The sequence below is a fragment of the Microchirus variegatus genome (assembly GCF_963457635.1).
Source record: "Microchirus variegatus genome assembly, chromosome: 20".
Lineage (NCBI taxonomy): Eukaryota > Metazoa > Chordata > Actinopteri > Pleuronectiformes > Soleidae > Microchirus > Microchirus variegatus.
The window spans coordinates 19763227-19783813 of NC_139821.1; the positions used below are offsets into that span (position 1 = coordinate 19763227).

Here is a 20587-nt window from a genome sequence, read left to right on the forward strand (position 1 = left end):
CTCGACTACGGACTTTCCTGCACCCCCAACATCATCGCGGTAGCCCGATCCTGCAGATTTGCCCTCTACAACATCTGAAGGATCCGGCCCCTCCTCACAAAGGAAGCAACGCAACTCCTGGTTCAATCCCTGGTCATCTCCCGCCTTGACTACTGCAGCTCCCTATTGGCTGGACTCCCTGCCTCTGCGACTAAACCGTTGCAACGTATCCAGAACGATGCAGTGCGCCTCGTTTTCAATCTACCCAAATTCTCCCATGTGACCCCCCTCCTCCGTGACCTCCACTGGCTTCCTGTTGCGGCCCGCATTAGATTTAAGACCATGGTGCTGGCCTTCAAAGCCATCAACCGAACTGCACCAGTCTACCTCCAAACACTGATCAGACCACACACCCCAGCTCAAGCACTTCGCTCTACTACATCAGCCGGCCGTCTGGTACCGCCATCCCTGAGAGCAAACAAAGGCCGCTCAACGAAGTCCCGACTCTTTTCTGCCCTGGCACCTCAGTGGTGGAACGAACTTCCAACCAACATCAGGACAGCAGATTTGCTTGCCATCTTTCGCAAAAGACTCAAGACTCACTTGTTCAGACTTCACCTCGACCCTACATAGCACTAACCTAAAGTACTAATAGGTTCCTACCTTCAGCCCTTTTATCATAGCACTTATGGAAAGTTCCTTTCTTGTGACAAATGTACTTATTGTAAGTCGCTTTGGACAAAAGCGTCTGCCAAATGCCCTAAATGTAAATGTAAATGTATATGACCTGCCAAATTATACTGCTGTCCACTATAATAGGGAGAGCAGGAGAGGTGGTGGTGTCTCCATGTTTGTGCATAGAGACAGTCAGTTCAGTAAGAGAGACGACCTTAAGCTCAAAACAGAAAACAAGGATATTGAGTCCATATTTATTGAAATAACGCTGTCCAGAAGGGACAAGGAAATAATAATTGGTATGTCTATCGCCCACCAGATGCAGACATTGCTCATTTCAATGAAAGTATGACCCATACATTGGAATTAATAAATAAAGTCGATAAATGTCGATGATCCTGGGTGGAGGAGGGGGTTCTGTGGGCGGGACCAGTTCCGACTCCACCACTGGCTTGAATAGAGCCAAGTGATGTTTCTGCTTTTACGAAAAGTCTATTCTCCAACAGCCGTTGGAGTACCAGGCGGACATGCTGGACATGTTCCTCTTCAGTCTCGGAGAATATCAGAATGTCATCTAGATAGAAGAAGAGGAAGTTGTCCAGCATGTCTTGCAAAATGTCATTCACCAGGTGCTGGAAGACGGAGGGGGCATTAGTCAGGCCGAAAGGCATCACCTGGTATTCGAAGTGGTCCACTGGTGTGTTGAACGCCGGCTCCCATTCCTCCTCTTCTCGGATCCGGACGAGGTGATAGGCGTTCCTTGAGTCCAATTTGGAGAAAATCTGAGCTTTACTCAGGGGGCTGAACGCTGCATCCAGCAGGGGTAAGGCATAGCGGTTCTTTACAGTGATGTCGTTGAGACCCCGGTAGAAGGGCCGCAGAGAGCTGTCCTTCTTCTGGACGAAGAAGAATCCAGCGCCGACAGGGGATGATGAGGGACGGATGAGGCCTGCAGAGAGGGACTGATTAATGTAGTCATTCATGCTCTGGCATTCAGTTCTTGACAGATTGTAGAGGCGTCTCGAAGGAAGTGCGGCTCCAGAAAGTAAGTCATTGCCGCAATTGTAGGGACGATGAGGAGCCAGGGAGAGCGCACAGTCCTTCGAGAACGCCTCTGCCAGATCAGGGTAGACTTCAGGAACATTGGAGAGGTTAGGTGGTTCAGGAGGAGGAGCTGAGCTGGACGCTGGCATGTGGTGTGTGGACCTCAGGCAGCGGGAATGACAGTTTATGCTCCAGCTAGCTAATTGTCCGGTTGACCAGTTAAAGGTCGGATTGTGATGGGCCAACCACGGGAGACCCAGGACGATGTTGGCGGAGGAAGACGGGATCAGGAATAATTGTAGTCCCTCCTGATGATTCCCGGACAAGATGATCGTGAGGGGAATGGCCGTTGAGGTCGCAGATATTCTTTTGTTGTGGGAGAGGGATCACGGGAACCCCTGCTTGTTTGGCAAGATGTCTGTCCATGAAGTTCTCATCTGCTCCAGAGTCCACGAGACAGGTGAGGGATAATGACTCCTGTCCCCACTTAACTTGACCCGCCAAAGTCACACAGGTTGGAGCCGGGCAGGAAATGGCTCTGCTCACTTAGGCTTTTGGGCAGCTGGGACAGGAGGCAATGAGGTGACCAGGTTCACCGCAGTAGATGCAGGAACCAGACTTGATCCTGCGTTGTCTCTCGGTGGCCGTTAGTATAGTCCTGCCCAGCTGCATTACTGTGCCTCTGTCAGGTGCAACTCAGGTGTTCGAGGCCAAGGAGGACACCTATCACGACCATCCTCTGCTTGCAGAGAGGCCGTGCAGGTCGCACAGAAGTGGTCACCAAGCATGGTGACAGTCGGCTCCTGTAGACTGGGAAAACAACAGATGCTGGGAGAGGGAGCGAGTGCACTGCCTTCACCAACAGGTGTCGCACAGACGAATACAGTTAGCCTTAGTGGGCTCTTCACACTTCTGCTAACTGAGGGCAACAGCATCCGCCTATGCTGGGAGCGGGAGGGAGAGCACTGCCTTCACCGGCAAAGGTCAGCTTGCTGTGCTGAACGGCTCGACGGCACTGTCAGAAGCAAGGAGTTGGGCGTAAAGAGGCTGTGCTCACGGTGGGTGAGACATTTTCACATGGTTCAATGCAGAATATGGTGTTATACTGAAACAACGAAGTCTGTGTCCATCAGAGGTTGCGCTAGACTTTTTTGTTGTCATTTTGACTGACAGGGTCATAAAAATCCTGTCATAAGCTATTTTTACTAGTCACTTTAATTTTTAAAATGATAATAAATATTCAATTGCATTTAATTTTAATTCATTTTTAATTAATATTCAGTCCAAAAAAGCTGAACAAATAATCCACACCGTGGATACACACATCAAGCAGAATATGAAGAATATGTAACTTTTTCGCCGCAGTAACAAAAACATCTGACTGTGTGGCCCCAGTAGCTACATATGAACAATGAATAGTGGTAGGGATGCACCGATTCCGATTTCTGATTTTTGAATAAGTTTGACCTGCCGATACCGATTTTAGCCGATTCCGATTTCAATTTTTTAAACCACTTTACAGCATACAGAAAGATATATATTTTTGCATATTTTCTTTAATAGAACATTTTAACATAGAGTACAATCAGTTCACATCCAATATCCAACTAAAAATACACAAACGAATCACTACCTGTATGTGTAGTTTATTTAAGTTTAAACATTTTTCACAACATAGTACCTACACACAAATAAGTAAATCAACTAATGACCAAGAGCGCACATCTCTCTCTCTCTCGCCCCTCTCTCTCTGCGCACACAGGTTTAAATGACAAACAAACATATGCTGATCAAATGTTTTGTGCAAGTGATTTAAGGTCCTGACTCTTGTCCCAAATATGACAGGCTTCGTTCAGTGATTGAAACAAATATATAAACATTAATGAAACGTTTACATGCTGAGAGCGCGCTCACTCGAAAAGCAGACAGCAACGTCGCGGCTGCCGCGGATGTTGTGTAATCAAATACACCGGTATGGCGGTATATTAAAAATTCATATCATAACGAAAATAAAAACGGTATTCGCTGTGAACCGGTATACCGCCCAGCCATACACTCTACTACATGTGCTGTAGCCGCGTGCACGTGTGTTGCTGATGCTGCGCGATGCGGGTGCATTTGACCGGCTTATTAAAATCGGAATATTTCTGTCTGACCGGCCGGTCGCCGATTGCGGCCGATCACGTGAAAATCGGGCGGTTCCCGTCACTGGCCGATTAATCTGTGCATCCCTATATGAGCGGGTCACATACGAGCTCCAAAGCCTCCTGTCCATAGTTATTTAACGCGCTGTCAGCACCATCCTCAGCCAGGAGAACTCCCACTGAACTCTGTACTCCCGCCTATTATGTGCTCCTGCATTGTCTAGTCGCTGTATAATATTCTTTGTTTAATTTTCGTAGTGTTTCAAAAAGTCATGTAAAATAACATGGTCGCGGGCCGCTACTGCGTTGCTACGACGTCATGTTTCTACGGGAGCCTGTATAGACAAACGCGAGAGAACAAATCAAGTGTCACTTTACTTGTAGCGGAAGTCCCGCCTCCACTCTCTCCGCTTCGTCTGCTACGACCGCGGTAGCTCGCCCTCTCCCTCGCTTCACGAACCTCATCTGCTGACACGGAGAAAGACGACGAGGACGACATTTGACCGGCTGAGGATACCGTCGCGCTCAGGGAAGGGAGGGGGTGAGCAGAGGAGCAGTTCTTTGTTGTAAATTTCAGCCTCTCCTCTAGATGGCACTATAAACTACTTACTTCACCTTTAAAAAAACGGTCAATGACGGAAAATATTCGGTTAATGCGACCCCTGGTGTTCATTCACCAATACGCGAGCTAATATTTATACTACTGCTACTATTTTGCGGCTAACTTGGCAAACCTGTTTCCAAAAGGTAAACTAGCGAGAAGACGACTAGCATTATCGTAGCTAACGGTTTTGTGACTGTCAGCCACACTGGAAACTCTTTAAAAGGCATATTTGATTTGTGTTGTGCCTAATGAGGTTGCACAGTGTTTGTATTATCTTAGCCTTTACGTTCCTGATCATGACATGACTGTTAACTTAAAGGACTGATGAGTATTTTATTGTGAAAAAATATAGTTTTACCGTGAGTGAGTGTTTTAAAAAAACAAACAAAATATAATAATAAATAAATAATAAATAATAAATTATTAAAAGACTTCTTCAACTCCCACTGTAGGAATACATACTTTCTACGGGCACTGCACTACTTCATGTAAATGACACATGATGTTACTGAGGACCTGCCCTTTACGCTTGTTATTCTACGCTGATTGGTGGTAAGAATAAACATTGTCAAAAGCCAATAAAATGGATGATGTAGTGATAGGACTGAAGACAAAAGGGATGAACCAGAGCAAAGTCATGAGGATATTTTTAGATAACAAGTTGATCTTGCTAATGTTATACTGCTGCTTTTCCTCTACCGTGTCCTCTTCTTTTTATTCCTCCTCTTGTCAGTTACAGGAACAATTTATTCTAAATGGGATGCACAAAACTGGAGATGTGATTCTAGGTGGACTTTTTGCAATCAACTTCTTTTCTGCTGATCCTGACCTGACTTTTACTTCAAAGCCACAGCTGCCTACCTGTTATGGGTGAGTCTGACAGTATCAGTAGTTGTGAAATGTGCAATTTTTGTATAGTTTTGTATACTAAACACACACATTGTATATATATATCTATTATATTTAATTATATATATGTATATATGTGTGTGTGTGTGTGTGTGTGTGTGTTAGTTTTAATGTTATAGGATTCAGACAGGCTCAGTCCATGGCCTTTGCCATTGATGAGATCAACAGAAACTCCAACCTGTTGCCTCATGTAAATCTGGGATACAGTCTGTATGATAACTGCCGCCAAATAGGATTTCATGCAGCACTGTTCCTAGCCAGTGGTCAGGAAGAGCAAGTCACATTAGAGGAAAACTGTGTAGGAACTCCTCCAGTCCTAGCGATTGTGGGTGACTCTTCCTCGAGACGTTCTATTGCCATATCCACAGTCTTAGGTTTGTACAGAGTGCCTCTGGTAAGTTTACCTGCCTGTCAAGTCAATCATTGTTTAAAATAATGTCCTTTTTAAGAATTCAAATGAAGTGGGTAAAAAAAATATTTTGTATAATTGATCCGATTTTATGTAGGTCAGTTATTTTGCCACATGTTCCTGCCTGAGTGACAGACAAAAGTTCCCATCTTTCTTCAGGACAATCCCAAGTGATGCTTTTCAGGTAAAAGTATAACTCCAAAAAAAGTGTATCACTCGTCATGCTATGTGTTTAATTTACAAAGTTGTGTTGAATCAGATATACAACATTGATGAACCTGCAGGATTTCTAGTGAAAGATGACTCCAGCCTGTGCACTAATCCCTCTGCTCTGTGTCCACATAGGTGAATGCTATGATTCAGATTCTAAAACACTTTGGTTGGACTTGGGCAGGTCTGCTCATCAGTGATGATGATTATGGAGTCCACGCTGCCCGATCCTTTCACTCTGATCTGGGTCCAGCTGGTGGAGGTTGTCTGGCTTACACAGAGATTTTGCCCTGGGGTGACGACCCTGCTGAACTAAGGAGAATAGTGGATGTGATAAGGAAATCTACAGCTCGAGTGGTGATTGTGTTTGCATATGAGAGTCACATGATTAACCTCATGAAAGAGGTCAGTGCGATGAGGTTATGTAAAACTGTAAAAAAGAGATTATATTTATTTTGTATGCTGTCTGGGATGTTAACTGCAAGTTGTTGAAGCTTAGCATGAGGTTGCTTATTAGGACAAATAATAATAATAATAAAAATCTGAAATACCATGTAAAAACACAGGTTTGTGAATGACATCAAGTTATGCAATGTACAGGTGCTGAGGCAGAATGTGACAGATCTGCAGTGGATTGCCAGTGAAGCCTGGTCATCAGCTGATGTGCTCCAGACTCCCCACCTTATGCCGTACCTGGGTGGAACACTGGGCATCGCCATCCGTCGAGGAGAAATACCAGGGCTCAGGGACTTCCTGTTACAAATACGTCCTGATCTACATCACAACAACACAGATGGAAACAGCATGGTGAGTTTCCCTCTGAATTGGTATTTGTGACAATAACATACTGGAATTCATTTAAAAATAATTTATCTTCCAGGTGAATCAGTTTTGGGAACACACATTTCAGTGTAGATTTGCACCACCTCCAGCAGGTTGGGTAGAAGCTGGAGGAGAATTATGCACTGGACAGGAAGTTATAGAGAATGTGGAGAATGAATTGGTGGATGTTTCAAACCTCAGACCAGAGTATAATGTGTATAAGGCTGTGTACGCTCTGGCATATGCTCTTGATGACATGCTGCAGTGTGAGGCAGGGAGAGGACCATTCAGCAACAATGCCTGTGCTCATTTACAAGGACTGGAGCCATGGCAGGTGAGATATCAGTTTACAGCCAACTTGTATTAATTTAAGAGTTTAAATTAAGTGTATAGAATTAGTACATCAAATAATGTAAATATGTCACTTTTATTACATATCTGGGTGATAGTGGATTGTAATATCAGGTCAATGAGTTGTACAAAGGTATTATTATTACTTTTTTTTTTTTTTTTTTTTTTTCAAATATGTTCATTGTTTTTCAGAATAAAACAAGAACATAAGGCAAACATATAGTAGAAAAAAGACTCACTTTACCCACCCCAAAACTACAAATACAACAAAAAACCTGAACAAGATCAGCACATCATAAGTATGATACAATAATAATATCAGCCACTGTCACAACATAAAGCAAGGTGTTTCACAGTGATCAACACATTAATTAACCCATTAATCCTTTCCTTGAAAGGCTTGCAGTACCAGGTCCCACATCTTATCAAACATGTCTCTCTTGCCTTCATTATAAAATCTCAGTCTCTCCAGGTGAAGCATATTTGCCATTTCGCTCAGCCATAGATCGTACGTTGGTGCAATGTCTGACCTCCATGCCCAGAGGATTAACTTCTTCGCAATCATAGTTCCAAATAGTTTAGCCTTTTTGTAAAATTTCTTGACAGAAGACAAAGGGGTAGTTGCCCCTAGAATGGCAACAAGTGGATCAGGCTCCCAACATTTCCCATATGCCATAGAGAAGCAATGAAAAATAAATTTCTAGTATGTATACAATCTACTGCGTAACTAAAAAAAATGTGCCAAATTGCCAGTCGTAGACTTACATCTTTTGCAAATGGGTGAAACAATTAAGAACAATTATGGATACTTTTTAAACATTCATCCCATAACTCTCCCAGTCGTCCAGTACTGTGCTCAGCTAAAAAAAAACGAGACAGCCCCTGTAGCACCGGGGTCAAATTGCCTCGAGGGCCTCATGCTCTACCTGAGTTTCAAAGTTGGATAAATGCATCCTGATGTAATTTCGAATTTGAAAGGATCTAAAAAGGCCAGATTTAGGAATATCATATTTAGCTACAAGTTGTGGGTATGATGCAAAATCGCCATCAATATATAAATCACCTATGTTACAAATGCCTTTCTGCTTCCAGAAGAGGAAAGTACTATCAGTCAGACCTGGTGAAAAGGATACGTTTTCACATATTGGGGTGTCTAAGTAGGTTTTTGGAGCATCGATATAATGTTTTATCTGCTTCCAGATTGTTGTCATGTTGCTAATCACAAAACTTTTATTTAAGCATGCCTTTTTATCAGCAGTGGGACTGTTGAGAAGAGCGGATAACAAGGTTTTTTTGCAAACCATTTGTTCCGTGCATAAGCATGCAGGGCATGAGCCTGCCTCAGGAGGACCCTTCTTCCACCATGTGAGAATAGATAAGTCAGCATTGTATGATTGAACATACCTAAGAGCAGGGATGGCAACTTGGAGCTTTTTTTTAATACTATGCTAAACCCATTTGGACCTTGTTTCTTATTATTGTTGAAAGAAGAGATAACCTACATGATCTCTGCCAGAATGACGTCCTTATCTATCATATTAACAGAGTCCAGTGATAATTTGGGCAGGCCCAGAAGCTCAAAAAATGTATCCAAAGCTTGAAAATCTAGGCTGCCTTGAGATCGATATACATTAGCATAACAATCTGCACAACATTAATCAATCTTCACCGGGTCTGTGTGCAAGGTACCCCTCTCAGATTTGATATTATGCATGGCTCTAGAAGCCTGTATTTGTCTCAGCTCGTGGGCTAATATCCTGTGTGGCTTTTTCCAAGCTCAAAATACCTCTGTCTGATTTGTACTAACAATTTCAATATGTTTCTTGACATTATAGAATTATACTTCTAGCTTGATCAACTAATCATCAACTTCAGTTAATCTTTCCTTAGATTTTTTTTGCTGCCGCCTCATATTATATTATATGGCCTCTAAGGACAGCCTTCACGGCCTCCCACAGAGTGGAATCATCCACATCGCCCGTATCATTGGTACTTAAATATAGTTCTATTTTATCAGGAAGATAGGTACAACATTCTTTGTCTTTTAAAAGTGCATTATTTGAAAGCCAATGATATTCACCTCTCTTTTTGTTGAAGTGAAGACAGGAGCATGATCTGATATTAGTATATTATGATAAGTGCAATCAGTAACTGACTGTAGTAAATTAGAATCCAACAAAAATAAATCAATCCTTGAGTAGGATTTATGAACTGTGGTAAAATATAACAAACATAACAAACATAAAACCTGACCCTATAAACAAAGGAGCAGTGCTTTCATACCCCTTACTTTAAGTTAAAACTAGACTCGGGGACAAGCAGGTGGCCCAAACTAGTGGTATAACTATCCACCTCACTTCAAAGAGGGGAGACACCCTGTTTCACAAATAAATATTGAGAATAAAATATAACTTATTAGTTCTCACCATAACTAAACATGGCCATACCTTATGAACTGGCAGACTTTCTTAACCCTAGAACACTATGGCTCTAATTCAAAACATCATCACTAACGCCGTGTGATTTTTACCCGAGATAGTAAATACACCCAATAAAAAGTACTTGTCATCAAAATATTTCAAAACATGACAATACATGACAAATTGGCGTCGGAATCCACATCGAATTGACCTGGTCCTGCACTTTTCACTGATGGCTTGGAAAGCCTGACTTTTCTTCATTGTGGCCGAGGGGAAAGCCGAAAAAATGTACACCGGGCACCCATCGTATTGTAGAGATTTCTCCCTTGCAAGCTGTAGCACAAGTTCTTTCACCTGGTAATAGTGTATCCTAGCGATGATGGCTCTCGAATTGCCATCTGTAGCCAGGGCCAAGCTCCAGTGGGCCAGGTCCACTTCTATTGGAAGGTTGAAATGCTCCTCTCTTACCAATTTAGGAAGCAACTTAGATATAAACTCCGTCTGTGCTAAAAATAAAATGGATTTGGACCCTCCTTCGGCCATTTTCCGTCTCCTTAATCCCGACAATATGAATATTCTGTCTGTGGGAGTGGGCCTTCCAAGGCTACCAAGACGTCTCCAATGGTATAGGACCCGGGAATTAGCTATGCTAGCATCATCCCTAATTTTGACTCCAAACTAAATTTATTTTAAGTGTAAGATAATTGTGAATCTGTTGGTCACATGAAGCAAAGAACTGCCGTAATTGCAGTAATTGTAGTTTTTCTTCATTTTTTCCTTCTATGTCTGATTCTTCTATCCAAAGCTTGTGTATTACTTGGAAAAAGTCAACTTCACCACAACATTTGGCGATCAAGTGTCATTTGATGAGAATGGTGATACCTTACCAATATATGACATCATGAACTGGGTGTGGCTCCCTGATGGAAGAACTCAAGTTCAGAGAGTGGGTGAGGTTAAGCGCTCAGCCTTTAAAAGTGAAAAACTCACACTGGATCAAGATATCATCTTCTGGAACTTTGAATCCAAACAGGTACCTTTTTTACTACTTTTTACAGAACTATTTCTTTACACTTTTTTGGCCTGGATTCAAAGTTTTCCTATGTGAATCATCTTTGCTATTGCAAAATACAAATGTCATCTCCTTGTGTCTGTGGTGGTGGAAGCGAAAGTGGTGGTGGTGTAGGAAATATCAGTCCGACACCTCTGGGTCCTTGCTCATCACTTTTGTGCTGACCCGGGGCAGCTCAGTTTCAAAACGAGTGGACCTTCTCTACACAGTCTCTGTTGATGATGTAGAGGGGGGCACAGGGCTGCCATGTTCTTTCTCAAGTCCAGGATGATCTTTGGTCTTTGTGGTGTTCAGCGCCAGGTTGTTCGGCGAACACCACGTTGGCAGGGCCAGGACTTCATCCCTGTAGACAGACTCATCTCCCCCGAGATCACTGATGTGTTGTCTGTGAACTTCACAATGGTGTTGCTGGAGTGGGCGGGGCTGCAGTCCAATGTGTAGAGTGTGTAGAGGAGGTGGTTGAGGAACAGGTGAGTGGGTGGAGTCCCAGATCAGACAGTTTTCTGACCAAGATGTCAAGGAAGAGCTTGTGTCCAAGGCTGGACAAGTTTGCCCCCCTGCGTTTCTCCATCGTGAGGTTGTCCATGCAGAACCTGAGACCAGCGTCTCAGTGTGTACAGCCAGGTCCCAGTATTAGAAAACACTGCAGTCTGTGTAGGTGAAACAGTCCTGGAGCTGGGGAAGGGCTTCCTCACAGCATGTGGTGATGGTCTTAGTCAGGGGAGTGGACCGTCTTTTGAGTGGTGTGTGGGTTAGGACCAGAGAGCGGTGGTCTGACTGGCCTAGGTGTGGGAGTTGTTGCTCTGTATGCATGTTTAATTTGTTTGTGTATACATGATCTTGTGTATTTGCCCCTCTGGTCGGACACTTCATGTGCTGCTAGAACTTTGGCAGGACATATTTTAAAGCGGACCTAGACCGGAAGTTCCAATTAGCGCTGTTTTTTTGGTGTGCATCTGCGACATTACCTCGTTTATGAAGCCCTGAAGGTTTGAAACAAACAGTTCAGCCACTGCTGAGAACGCTTCTCTGAAGCGAGTTCTCTGAAAAAAACCCTTCTGATTATGTAAACAGCAGTTCTCCTGAACAGCGGATCCTCCTGGTCCGGGCACTAGTCTGGGCACATCTGGTTGCATACATTCAACCGCAGAAGAAGAGGAACGTCCACTGTGTTTCACGAGCAACAGTGTCTTCTGACTCTGGGTCAGAATCCAGGTCAAAGTCAGAAAAGGGACTTCGGCGGGGGGTCGTGACAAAGCAGCTGGTGTGGTAATTATGTCACTTCCGGGTATTGGCCAATCACAAGACAGTTGGGAAGGCTCTACGATGGCTGGCCAAACACAACACACTGTCTTCTGGGTGTGAGATTTCAGTCTGAAATATCGCGGCTGACAACAGCGTCAGAAAAGAGAGATTTCTATCGGCTCGTTTACAGGAGCTTGGAGGTTTTTGATCATAAAAACAAGTTAATGTATGTAAGTAGACCTCCATAAATAACATATGTGCAACAGGGCCACTCTATGTGAGCTTTAAGTTTGCCTGGTTAAAATCACCAGCTATGATTTGCACACTGTCAGGATGGGCCTGTCGCAGCGTGTTGATGGTATCTGCTAGAGCTACGTCTCTAACTGTGACGGACCCAAGTCCGGCGAACTGGTCTAGGACCAGTCGTTGTGCAAGTAAATGCACAGACCGCCTCCTCTGATAATCTCGTCGCGTTCCCAGTGATGTATGGTTCAGCTCTCTAGCTGGATGGCGGTGTCAGGGATGAGTGGATGAAGCCAGGTCTCTGTTAAAATGGAGACGCAGCAGCCCCAATATAACGATTCCCCAGCATGAGTAGTTCCAACTCGTCCATCTTGTAGACCACCGATCTTGTGTAGGTGAGGAACATACTCGGGAGAGGAGGCTTGTGGGGGTCTTTCCTCAGCCTTGCTAGTAGGCCCAAGCAGCATCCTCTCTTTCTTTGTTTCCTCTCGCAACGCCACCTCCGCCACCTGCTAGAGCTAACAACAGTCCAGGGATCTCCCGGTGGTCTTACCATCTCGTTTGGTGTGTTGAACGAGTGATAAGACTCCACTGTAATGGTCAGCTTCATGTTGAAGCTCCTGCCAGTTGTAACACTGATTTGCATGAGCAAAAACGTACAAAAAACACAAAAGGGAAAAGTTGTGGGCCCCTGCAAAAACTTGCAATATGGGGGTTGGGCAAATTGGACACTCTAAATTGTTATAATGAGAGTGGATGGATGTGGTGTCTCTACATGGTCCTCTGATGGACTGGCGAACTCTGTATCCCACCTATTGCCTTATGTCAGCTGAGATTGGCACAGCACACCTGATACCCTCATGTGGAGAATTAAGTGGTATAAGATGGATAGAACTGCAGCCATATGTGACCAGCCATGGCAAAACCGGGAACACGTAGGCCGAGGGACATTTTCAGTTATTTACAGATTACAGAAAGTGTGATTTCTAAACTTTCCAACAATGTCTAACATTGTCTAATGTCTAACATTGGTGAGAATGTAATAGGAGGACCCGGATGCAGACAGGACAAAGGTAGGTATGTAAAAGATTTTATTAGCTACCAATGATACAAGCGCTAGCAGGAAACGATCGTATGACAACAAGAGAAAGTGAACGAGTAGCAGCTGAGCCAGGATCCACAGCGACTCCTTCGTGGCAACACAGTTCGTATACGTGTTCCTGACGGAACGAACTCACTCAGGGTGTAGTTGAGGAATGAGACATGAAAGGTGGGATGGATCTTGAGAGATAGGGGTAGCTTGAGGCGTACTGAGGTGGTGTTGATTATCTTGTCTATTGGAAACGGTCCGATGAATCTTGGAGCCAGCTTGGGAGATACGACTTGGAGAGGGAGGTCCTTAGTAAAGAGCCAAACCTTTTGGCCAGGTAGGTACTCAGGAGCGGGAGTTCGGTGACGATAAGCTTGTCGCTGAGACTGTTGGGAGGCTTTCTGGAGTGCGATCCGGACCTGTAGCCACACCGCCTGACAACGTTCTAGGTTGGCTTGAACGGAGGGAACTGCGATCTCTCTCTCCAGGAAATTGAATAGTGGGGGTTGGTAGCCCAGGGATGCCATGAATGGGGAGACGCCGGTTGATGCAGAGGTGAGGGAATTATGGGCATATTTTCGATCCATGGTAAAAAGGAACTCCATTCCTCTGGATGGTGGGCGGCGACGCATTGGAGGGCCACCTCCATGTTCTGATTTTCCCGTTCTGTTTGTCCGTTCGATTGGGGGTGATAGCCGGAAGATAGGCTGGCAGAGGCCCCCAAAGCTGAGCAAAATGCTTTCCATACCTGTGAGGCGAATTGTGGTCCACGGTCTGACACAATGTCTGTAGGAAAGCCATGGATGCGAAAAACGTGTTGGACCAAAAGTTTGGCTGTCTCCATGGCAGAGGGAAGTCCAGGTAGGGGAATGTAATGGACGGACTTGGAAAAATGGTCAATCACAGTTAGGACGGTTGTGTTATTATTGGAGGGGGGAAGTCCAGTGACGAAGTCTACTGCGATGTACGACCAGGGACGGTGGGGGATGGGTAGGGGATGTAGGAGACCAGAAGGAGGTCAATTGGAGGTCTTGCCCCTGGAGCAGGTGGGACAGGCAGAGACGAAGGTCGCTGCGTCTTGGGACATGGTGGGCCACCAGAAACGCTGTTTGAGAAACTGGAGAGTACGAGCGGTACCAGGATGACATGCCAACTTGGAAGAGTGGCCCCATTGGAGAACCTCGGAGCGTACAGCCGTAGGGACAAACAGGCGGCGGGTGGTCCTCCTCCAGGGTCTGGGTTGGTTACCTGGGCCTGGCGAACTCTCGTCTCCACCGGCCATGTAGCTGCGCCCAGAATGCAGGAAGACGGCAGGATTTTTACGGGTTCCGGCTCTTGGGGATCGGGAGAGTAGAGTCGGGAGAGGGCATCAGGCTTTACGTTCCGGGTCCCAGGGCGAAACGTGAGGGTGAATTGAAAACGTCCCAGGAAGAGAGCCCAACGCGCCTGCCTTGAGTTGAGCCTCCTGGCGTTCTGCAGATAGGCCAGATTTTTGTGGTCGGTCCAAACGATAAACGGCTGGGTGGTCCCCTCTAGCCAGTGTCTCCACTCCTGGAGAGCCAAGACGACAGCCAGGAGCTCCTAATTACCAACGTCGTAATTTCTTTCAGTGGGAGAGAGACGACGGCTGAAGAAGGCGCAGTGATGGAGTTTCTGGTCGTCGAGGCTGCGCTGAGAGAGGACCGCCCCCACCCCGGTGTCTGAAACGTCGACCTCCACCACAAACTGAAGTTCGGGATCAGGATGGGACAGGATAGGCGCAGAGGTGAACATCTCTTTGAGTCGGAGGAATGCAGACTCTGCATCGCAGGACCACAGGAACGTCTGTTTTGGAGAAGTAAGTTTGGTGAGAGGTTCAACAATACGGCTATAGTTCTTAATGAATCGTCTGTAAAAGTTAGCGAAACCCAAGAAGCGCTGTAGCTGCTTCCGGGTGGTAGGAGTAGGCCAGTCTTTTACAGCAGAAATTTTAGATGGGTCGGGAGCGAGACTCCCCTGTTCCACAATGAATCCCAGGAAGGGAACAGACTGAGCGTGGAAAGAGCACTTGTCTGCTTTAACGAAAAGTTTGTTCTCTAACAGTCTTTGTAAAACAAGACGGACATGCTGGACATGTTCCTCCTCGGTCTCGGAAAATATGAGAATATCGTCCAAGTACACGAAGAGGAACCTGTCCAGCATGTCACGTAGAACGTCATTCGCCAAGTGCTTGAAGACAGCAGGGGCGTTAGTGAGGCCGAAGGGCATAACCAAGTACTCAAAATGGCCTAAGGGTGTGTTAAATGCCGTCTTCCACTCGTCCCCCTCCTTTATGCAGACCAGGTGATAGGCGTTACGTAGATCCAGTTTAGAGAAGATCCGTGCCTTGTTGAGGGGATTGAAAGCAGCATCAAGGAGAGGTAAGGCGTACCGGTTCTTCACCGTAATGTCATTAAGGCCCCGATAGTCAATACAGGGTCGTAGAGAACCGTCCTTCTTGGCCACAAAGAAGAAACCGGCCCTGACTGGAGAGGAGGAGGGACAGATGAGGCCAGCCGCCAGAGACTGAGTTATGTAGTCCTCCATTCTCTGGCGTTCGGCTCGAGACAAGTTGTACAGTCTTCTAGATGGTAGAGTGGCCCCAGGAAGCAGATCTATACAACAGTTGTAGGGGCGATGAAGTGGTAGAGAGAGAGCACGCCCCTTTGAGAAAACCTCAGCGAGGTCGTGGTACACCGCCGGAACGCCAGTGAGGTCCGGAGGTTCGGCATTGACGTCGGGGAACTTCGACGAAGAAGGTCTAGCAGATCAGAGGCAACAAGAGTGGCAGTGGACACTCCAGCTGGAGAGTTGACCCGTGGACCAATTGAAGACCGGATTGTGACGAGCCAGCCAGGGAAAATAATTTTTAGGCATAAAAAAGATGTTTTATTAGCTACCAATGATACAAGCGCTGGCAGGAAACGATCGTATGACAACAAGAGAAAGTGAACAAATAGCAGCTGAGCCAGGATCCACAGCGACTCCTTCGTGGCAACACAGTTCGTATACGTGTTCCTGACGGAACGAACTCACTCAGGGTGTAGTTGAGGAGTGCAGGTGTTCCCAGAGAGTCTGGTGGCGAAATGGCTGCTTCGAGAGAGTGGAGATGACGAGGAGCTGGAGAACGACAGGAGTAAGCGATCCCGGAAGAGTGGAAAATCCGCAGGAGACTCCGTGTCTTTCTCGGCAGCAGAGGACGTGGTGACCTGAGAGGAAATTCAGGTGAGTGTTTGTCTAGAGTCAAAGTTTCAAGGAGCAAGGTAAGTGGAGACTTTACCAGCTGAGCGAAAACAAGGAACTGACATCGGTGAGAAGCACAACTCACAACTGATCGCTGATCAGGAGCAGCTGGGAGGAGCTGCGCAGGTGGAAGCAATCACCGACGTCATTGTGGAAAGTGGGTCAACCACGCCCCCTGCTGGGAGAGAAAGAAGAGACACAGAGCAGCAGAGAGCAAAACAACAGAAATGTGGAATGTGGATCGTGACATAACACATGTAAATCAGATAATATTTGAAGAAGATGTGGTCATTTCAGGCAGGCACTCCTCAAACTGCTTTAGCGAGATCTGCACCTTCTGGGAGCCAAGAGACAGAATCATCACATGTGTATAGCACAACCCCTCCTGGTCAAGCCGTGAAACCACATTTCTCTGTATGAGCTACTTCTCATCACAGAAACTGGATCACAGATACTATTTTGTGAGCTACACACAGGCTTTTAGCTAGGATTTCTTTAGAGTGGAATGTGGAATGTGGAATTTACAGGGTCTCACAGAACTACATATATATATATACATAATACATATATTATATATTGTATAAATACTCATTTATTTATAGTATTGAAATCATTTATAAGATTGTGGGTATGGATGTGTTGTGAGAGAGTGAGAAGCGGATCGCAGCAGAGTGCATATGGCGGCAGAAACAGTTGTGTTCATTTTTTTTTCCGTTATTGCCGACAATAAACAGACTATTTACGCAAACAACACCGTATCTCCAAAAAGCACTGGAATGTGCTATCATTTTCATGGTTATAACACCCACAATACTGTCATTTCAAGCATGTAGTGGCTTCTTCGAAACTTCAACTAGCAATTTTGAAAATAAAACGAAAATCCCTTATTTTGAAAAAAAAAATAAAAATCTTTGTTTACTCAGATTGCAATGGGCCAACTTCTTCCCTCTTTTGTCGTGGCAGGCCACACATGAGTGAATTGATATGAACCATGATGCTGCAGACATCATATACAAAAAGTATTAATTGACCCTCATAGAATAGAATAGCATGTAGATATTTCTCCACACAGCCTCCTCAGTCAGTGTGCAGTGAGAGCTGTCCTCCAGGTACCCGCAAAGCCAGAAAGAAGGGGGAACCTGAGTGTTGTTTTGACTGTGTCCCTTGTTCTGAGGGAAAGATCAGCAATATGACTGGTGAGTTTAAAGCTTTAAACACCACAGTTCAGAGATAAACTTGTACTTCATCACCTTCCCTCTTTTCACAGACTCCATGGAGTGCACCAGTTGTCCAGAAGATTGCTGGTCCAGCCCCCAGCGTGACCACTGTGTTCCTAAGAAAACAGAGTTCCTCTCATACTATGAGCCTCTGGGTATCTGCTTGACAACCACCTCACTGTTGGGCACATTTATCTGTGTTGTTATTCTGGGCATCTTCATCCATCATCACAGCACACCTTTAGTTCGTGCCAACAATTCAGAACTCAGTTTTCTTCTCTTGGTGTCACTCAAATTGTGTTTCTTGTGTTCATTACTCTTCATTGGACGACCCAGATTATGGACTTGCCAACTCAGACATGCAGCATTTGGCATCAGCTTTGTGCTTTGTGTCTCATGTATCCTGGTGAAAACCATGGTGGTTCTGGCTGTGTTCAGGGCCTCCAAACCAGGAGGTGAGTCCAGTCTGAAGTGGTTTGGTGCTGTGCAGCAGAGAGGGACAGTTCTGGTTCTGACTTCTGTTCAAGCAGCAATCTGCACTGTCTGGCTTGTCTCTGCTTCACCAATGCCTCATAAAAACACCCAGTATCACAGTGACAAGATAGTTTATGAGTGTGTAGTTGGGTCCACAGTTGGTTTTGCAGTTTTACTTGGTTATATTGGTTTACTGGCTGTCCTCAGTTTTGTGTTAGCTTTTCTAGCAAGGAATCTTCCAGACAGTTTCAATGAAGCCAAACTCATCACTTTCAGCATGTTAATCTTCTGTGCAGTGTGGGTGGCCTTTGTCCCTGCTTACATCAACTCTCCAGGCAAATATGCAGATGCAGTGGAGGTATTTGCCATCCTGGCCTCCAGTTTTGGCCTCTTAGTGGCACTGTTTGCACCCAAATGTTACATAATCCTGTTGAGACCAGAGAGAAACACAAAAAAAGTCATCATGGGTCGTGGTACCACAAAGTAACCTTGTTAACACAGCTGTTTCACTATCTGATCCTATCTGTTTTTGAGTCATAGTTACCAGGTGACAATACAAGCAATAAAGTGTTGTTAAAAATATTGAAATTATTCTATGTAATCATTCTTTAACCACCTGACACTGCTGAAAACCATTGCAATGGTACATGATTAGTTCTGGTAATAACAAAGATAACGACAGGTTTACTCAGCGTCCCCAGTGTCAGAACCAAGCAGGGCGAAGCTGCATTTAGCTCCCTGAACACCTGAGGCATGCACAAACTGTCAGCTTGTTTAAATCAGGGTTGAAAACATTATTGTTTACTGCAGCTTTCTAATATTAACAATTTTAACCATTTTAACTTTAAATTGCATTATTTTTTTCGTGATTTTAAGTTGTTTAATGTTTTAAATTGTTGATTGTTGATCTTAAATTGTTTAATGTTTTAAATGGTTTTAATTTCTATAAATGATTTTTTAATTGATTGTGTTTTAATTTCAAATGTTTTTCCTGCCTGAAAAGCACTATCAATTGCCTTGTGTAAGAATGGCGCTATACAAATAAAAAAAAAACATTATCCAATTACATACAACAATTATTTTATCTTTATTTAGACATGCAATCTCAGTGAGATCAACAAAAACGACCTGCAAAATGTGGTGGTCCACAAATTGAAATAGGAGTGTAGCTATACTTCATAGGGTCTGGTTCACTACTGGTGTGTAATAAGGATGGGTTAGAGACAGAGTTCAAATTCACTATCACCAATTGGTGTGTGTGCAAAATGAACACATTTTAAAGGTCACATTTAGTGGTCCTGTTGCACATAAATGTTAGTTATGGAGGTCTACTTACATACATTAACTTGTTTTTATGGTCAAAAACCTCCCAGTTGCTGTAAATGAGCCGATTGAAATCCTCTTTTCTGACGCTGTTCATCAGCCGCGATATTTCAGAGTGAACTTTCACCCCCAGAAGACAGAGGCTTGTGATTGGCCAGTATTATTCAGCACACCAGCTCTCAGAAGCGCAGCTCCCCCCTCTGGAACGGTGGATTCACTGCTACTCATTATCAAAACATTGTTTTAACAATCTTTAAAAATAGCTTCTTCACGACTCCCCGCCGCAGTCCCTTTGACGACCTTTGACCCGGAGTCAGACCCAGAGTCAGAACACACTGTCGGTCGTGAAACACCTCCACAACGGACGTTATTCTTCTTCTGCGGTTCAATGTACGCAACCGGATGTGCCCAGACTAGTGCCTGGAGCAGGAGGATCTGCTGTTCCGGAGAACCGGTGTTTACGTAACCGGACCGGGTTTTTTCAGAGATCTCGCTGAGCCCGAGATTACAATAAAACACAGCATTCTCAGCAATGGCTGAACTGTTTGTTTAGAACCTTCAGGGCTTCGTAAACAAGGTAATAATGCAGATACACACTAAAAAACAGCGTTAATTGGAACTTCCGGTCTAGGTCCGCTTAAACATACATTTTAAATTATAACGATAGGACAATTATATTTATGATATGTAACTGAAAATTACAAATCCCCAATTTCTGGAGAAGGCCTGGAATAATGACAACAATTCTACTTGACCTGTATGGGAACCACAGGGTGCAAATGATTCTTGAGCTGTGTTCAGGAGGAATGACATACTACATTGGATATATTTTCACAGTATATGCTACATAACTTTTAGAGTCAGAAAAATACTGTTGCCGCCACACTCCATGCATGATGTGATGTCTTATAGTTAACATTACATGGATGACTAGTGACTGGGACTAACACACTAGACAATCTTGAGACAGAGGAGCCACTGATGACTGTGACTCATCACAAAAACACACTTGTGAGAAGTAAAACATGAAGTGTAAAAGCCCAATTTCGGGTCTGCAGGTTGACCATTGAACCTTTATTGTAGGTGTGCTGTTTT

General features: G+C 44.6%; 1 protein-coding gene across 1 annotated transcript; it reads left to right on the forward strand.

The window, feature by feature from the left end:
• Positions 1-2025: 2025 nt before the first annotated feature.
• LOC310941840 (extracellular calcium-sensing receptor-like) lies at positions 2026-18656 on the forward strand (the record flags this gene model as incomplete). The annotated part of the gene is made up of 11 exons (XM_083907088.1): positions 2026-2158; positions 2388-2482; positions 5180-5316; positions 5461-5749; positions 5862-5948; positions 6110-6379; positions 6575-6781; positions 6855-7130; positions 10373-10600; positions 17551-17674; positions 17746-18656. 11 exons carry the CDS (start codon positions 2026-2028, stop codon positions 18654-18656), a joined length of 2757 nt encoding a protein of 918 aa, XP_083763214.1.
• Positions 18657-20587: the final 1931 nt, after the last annotated feature.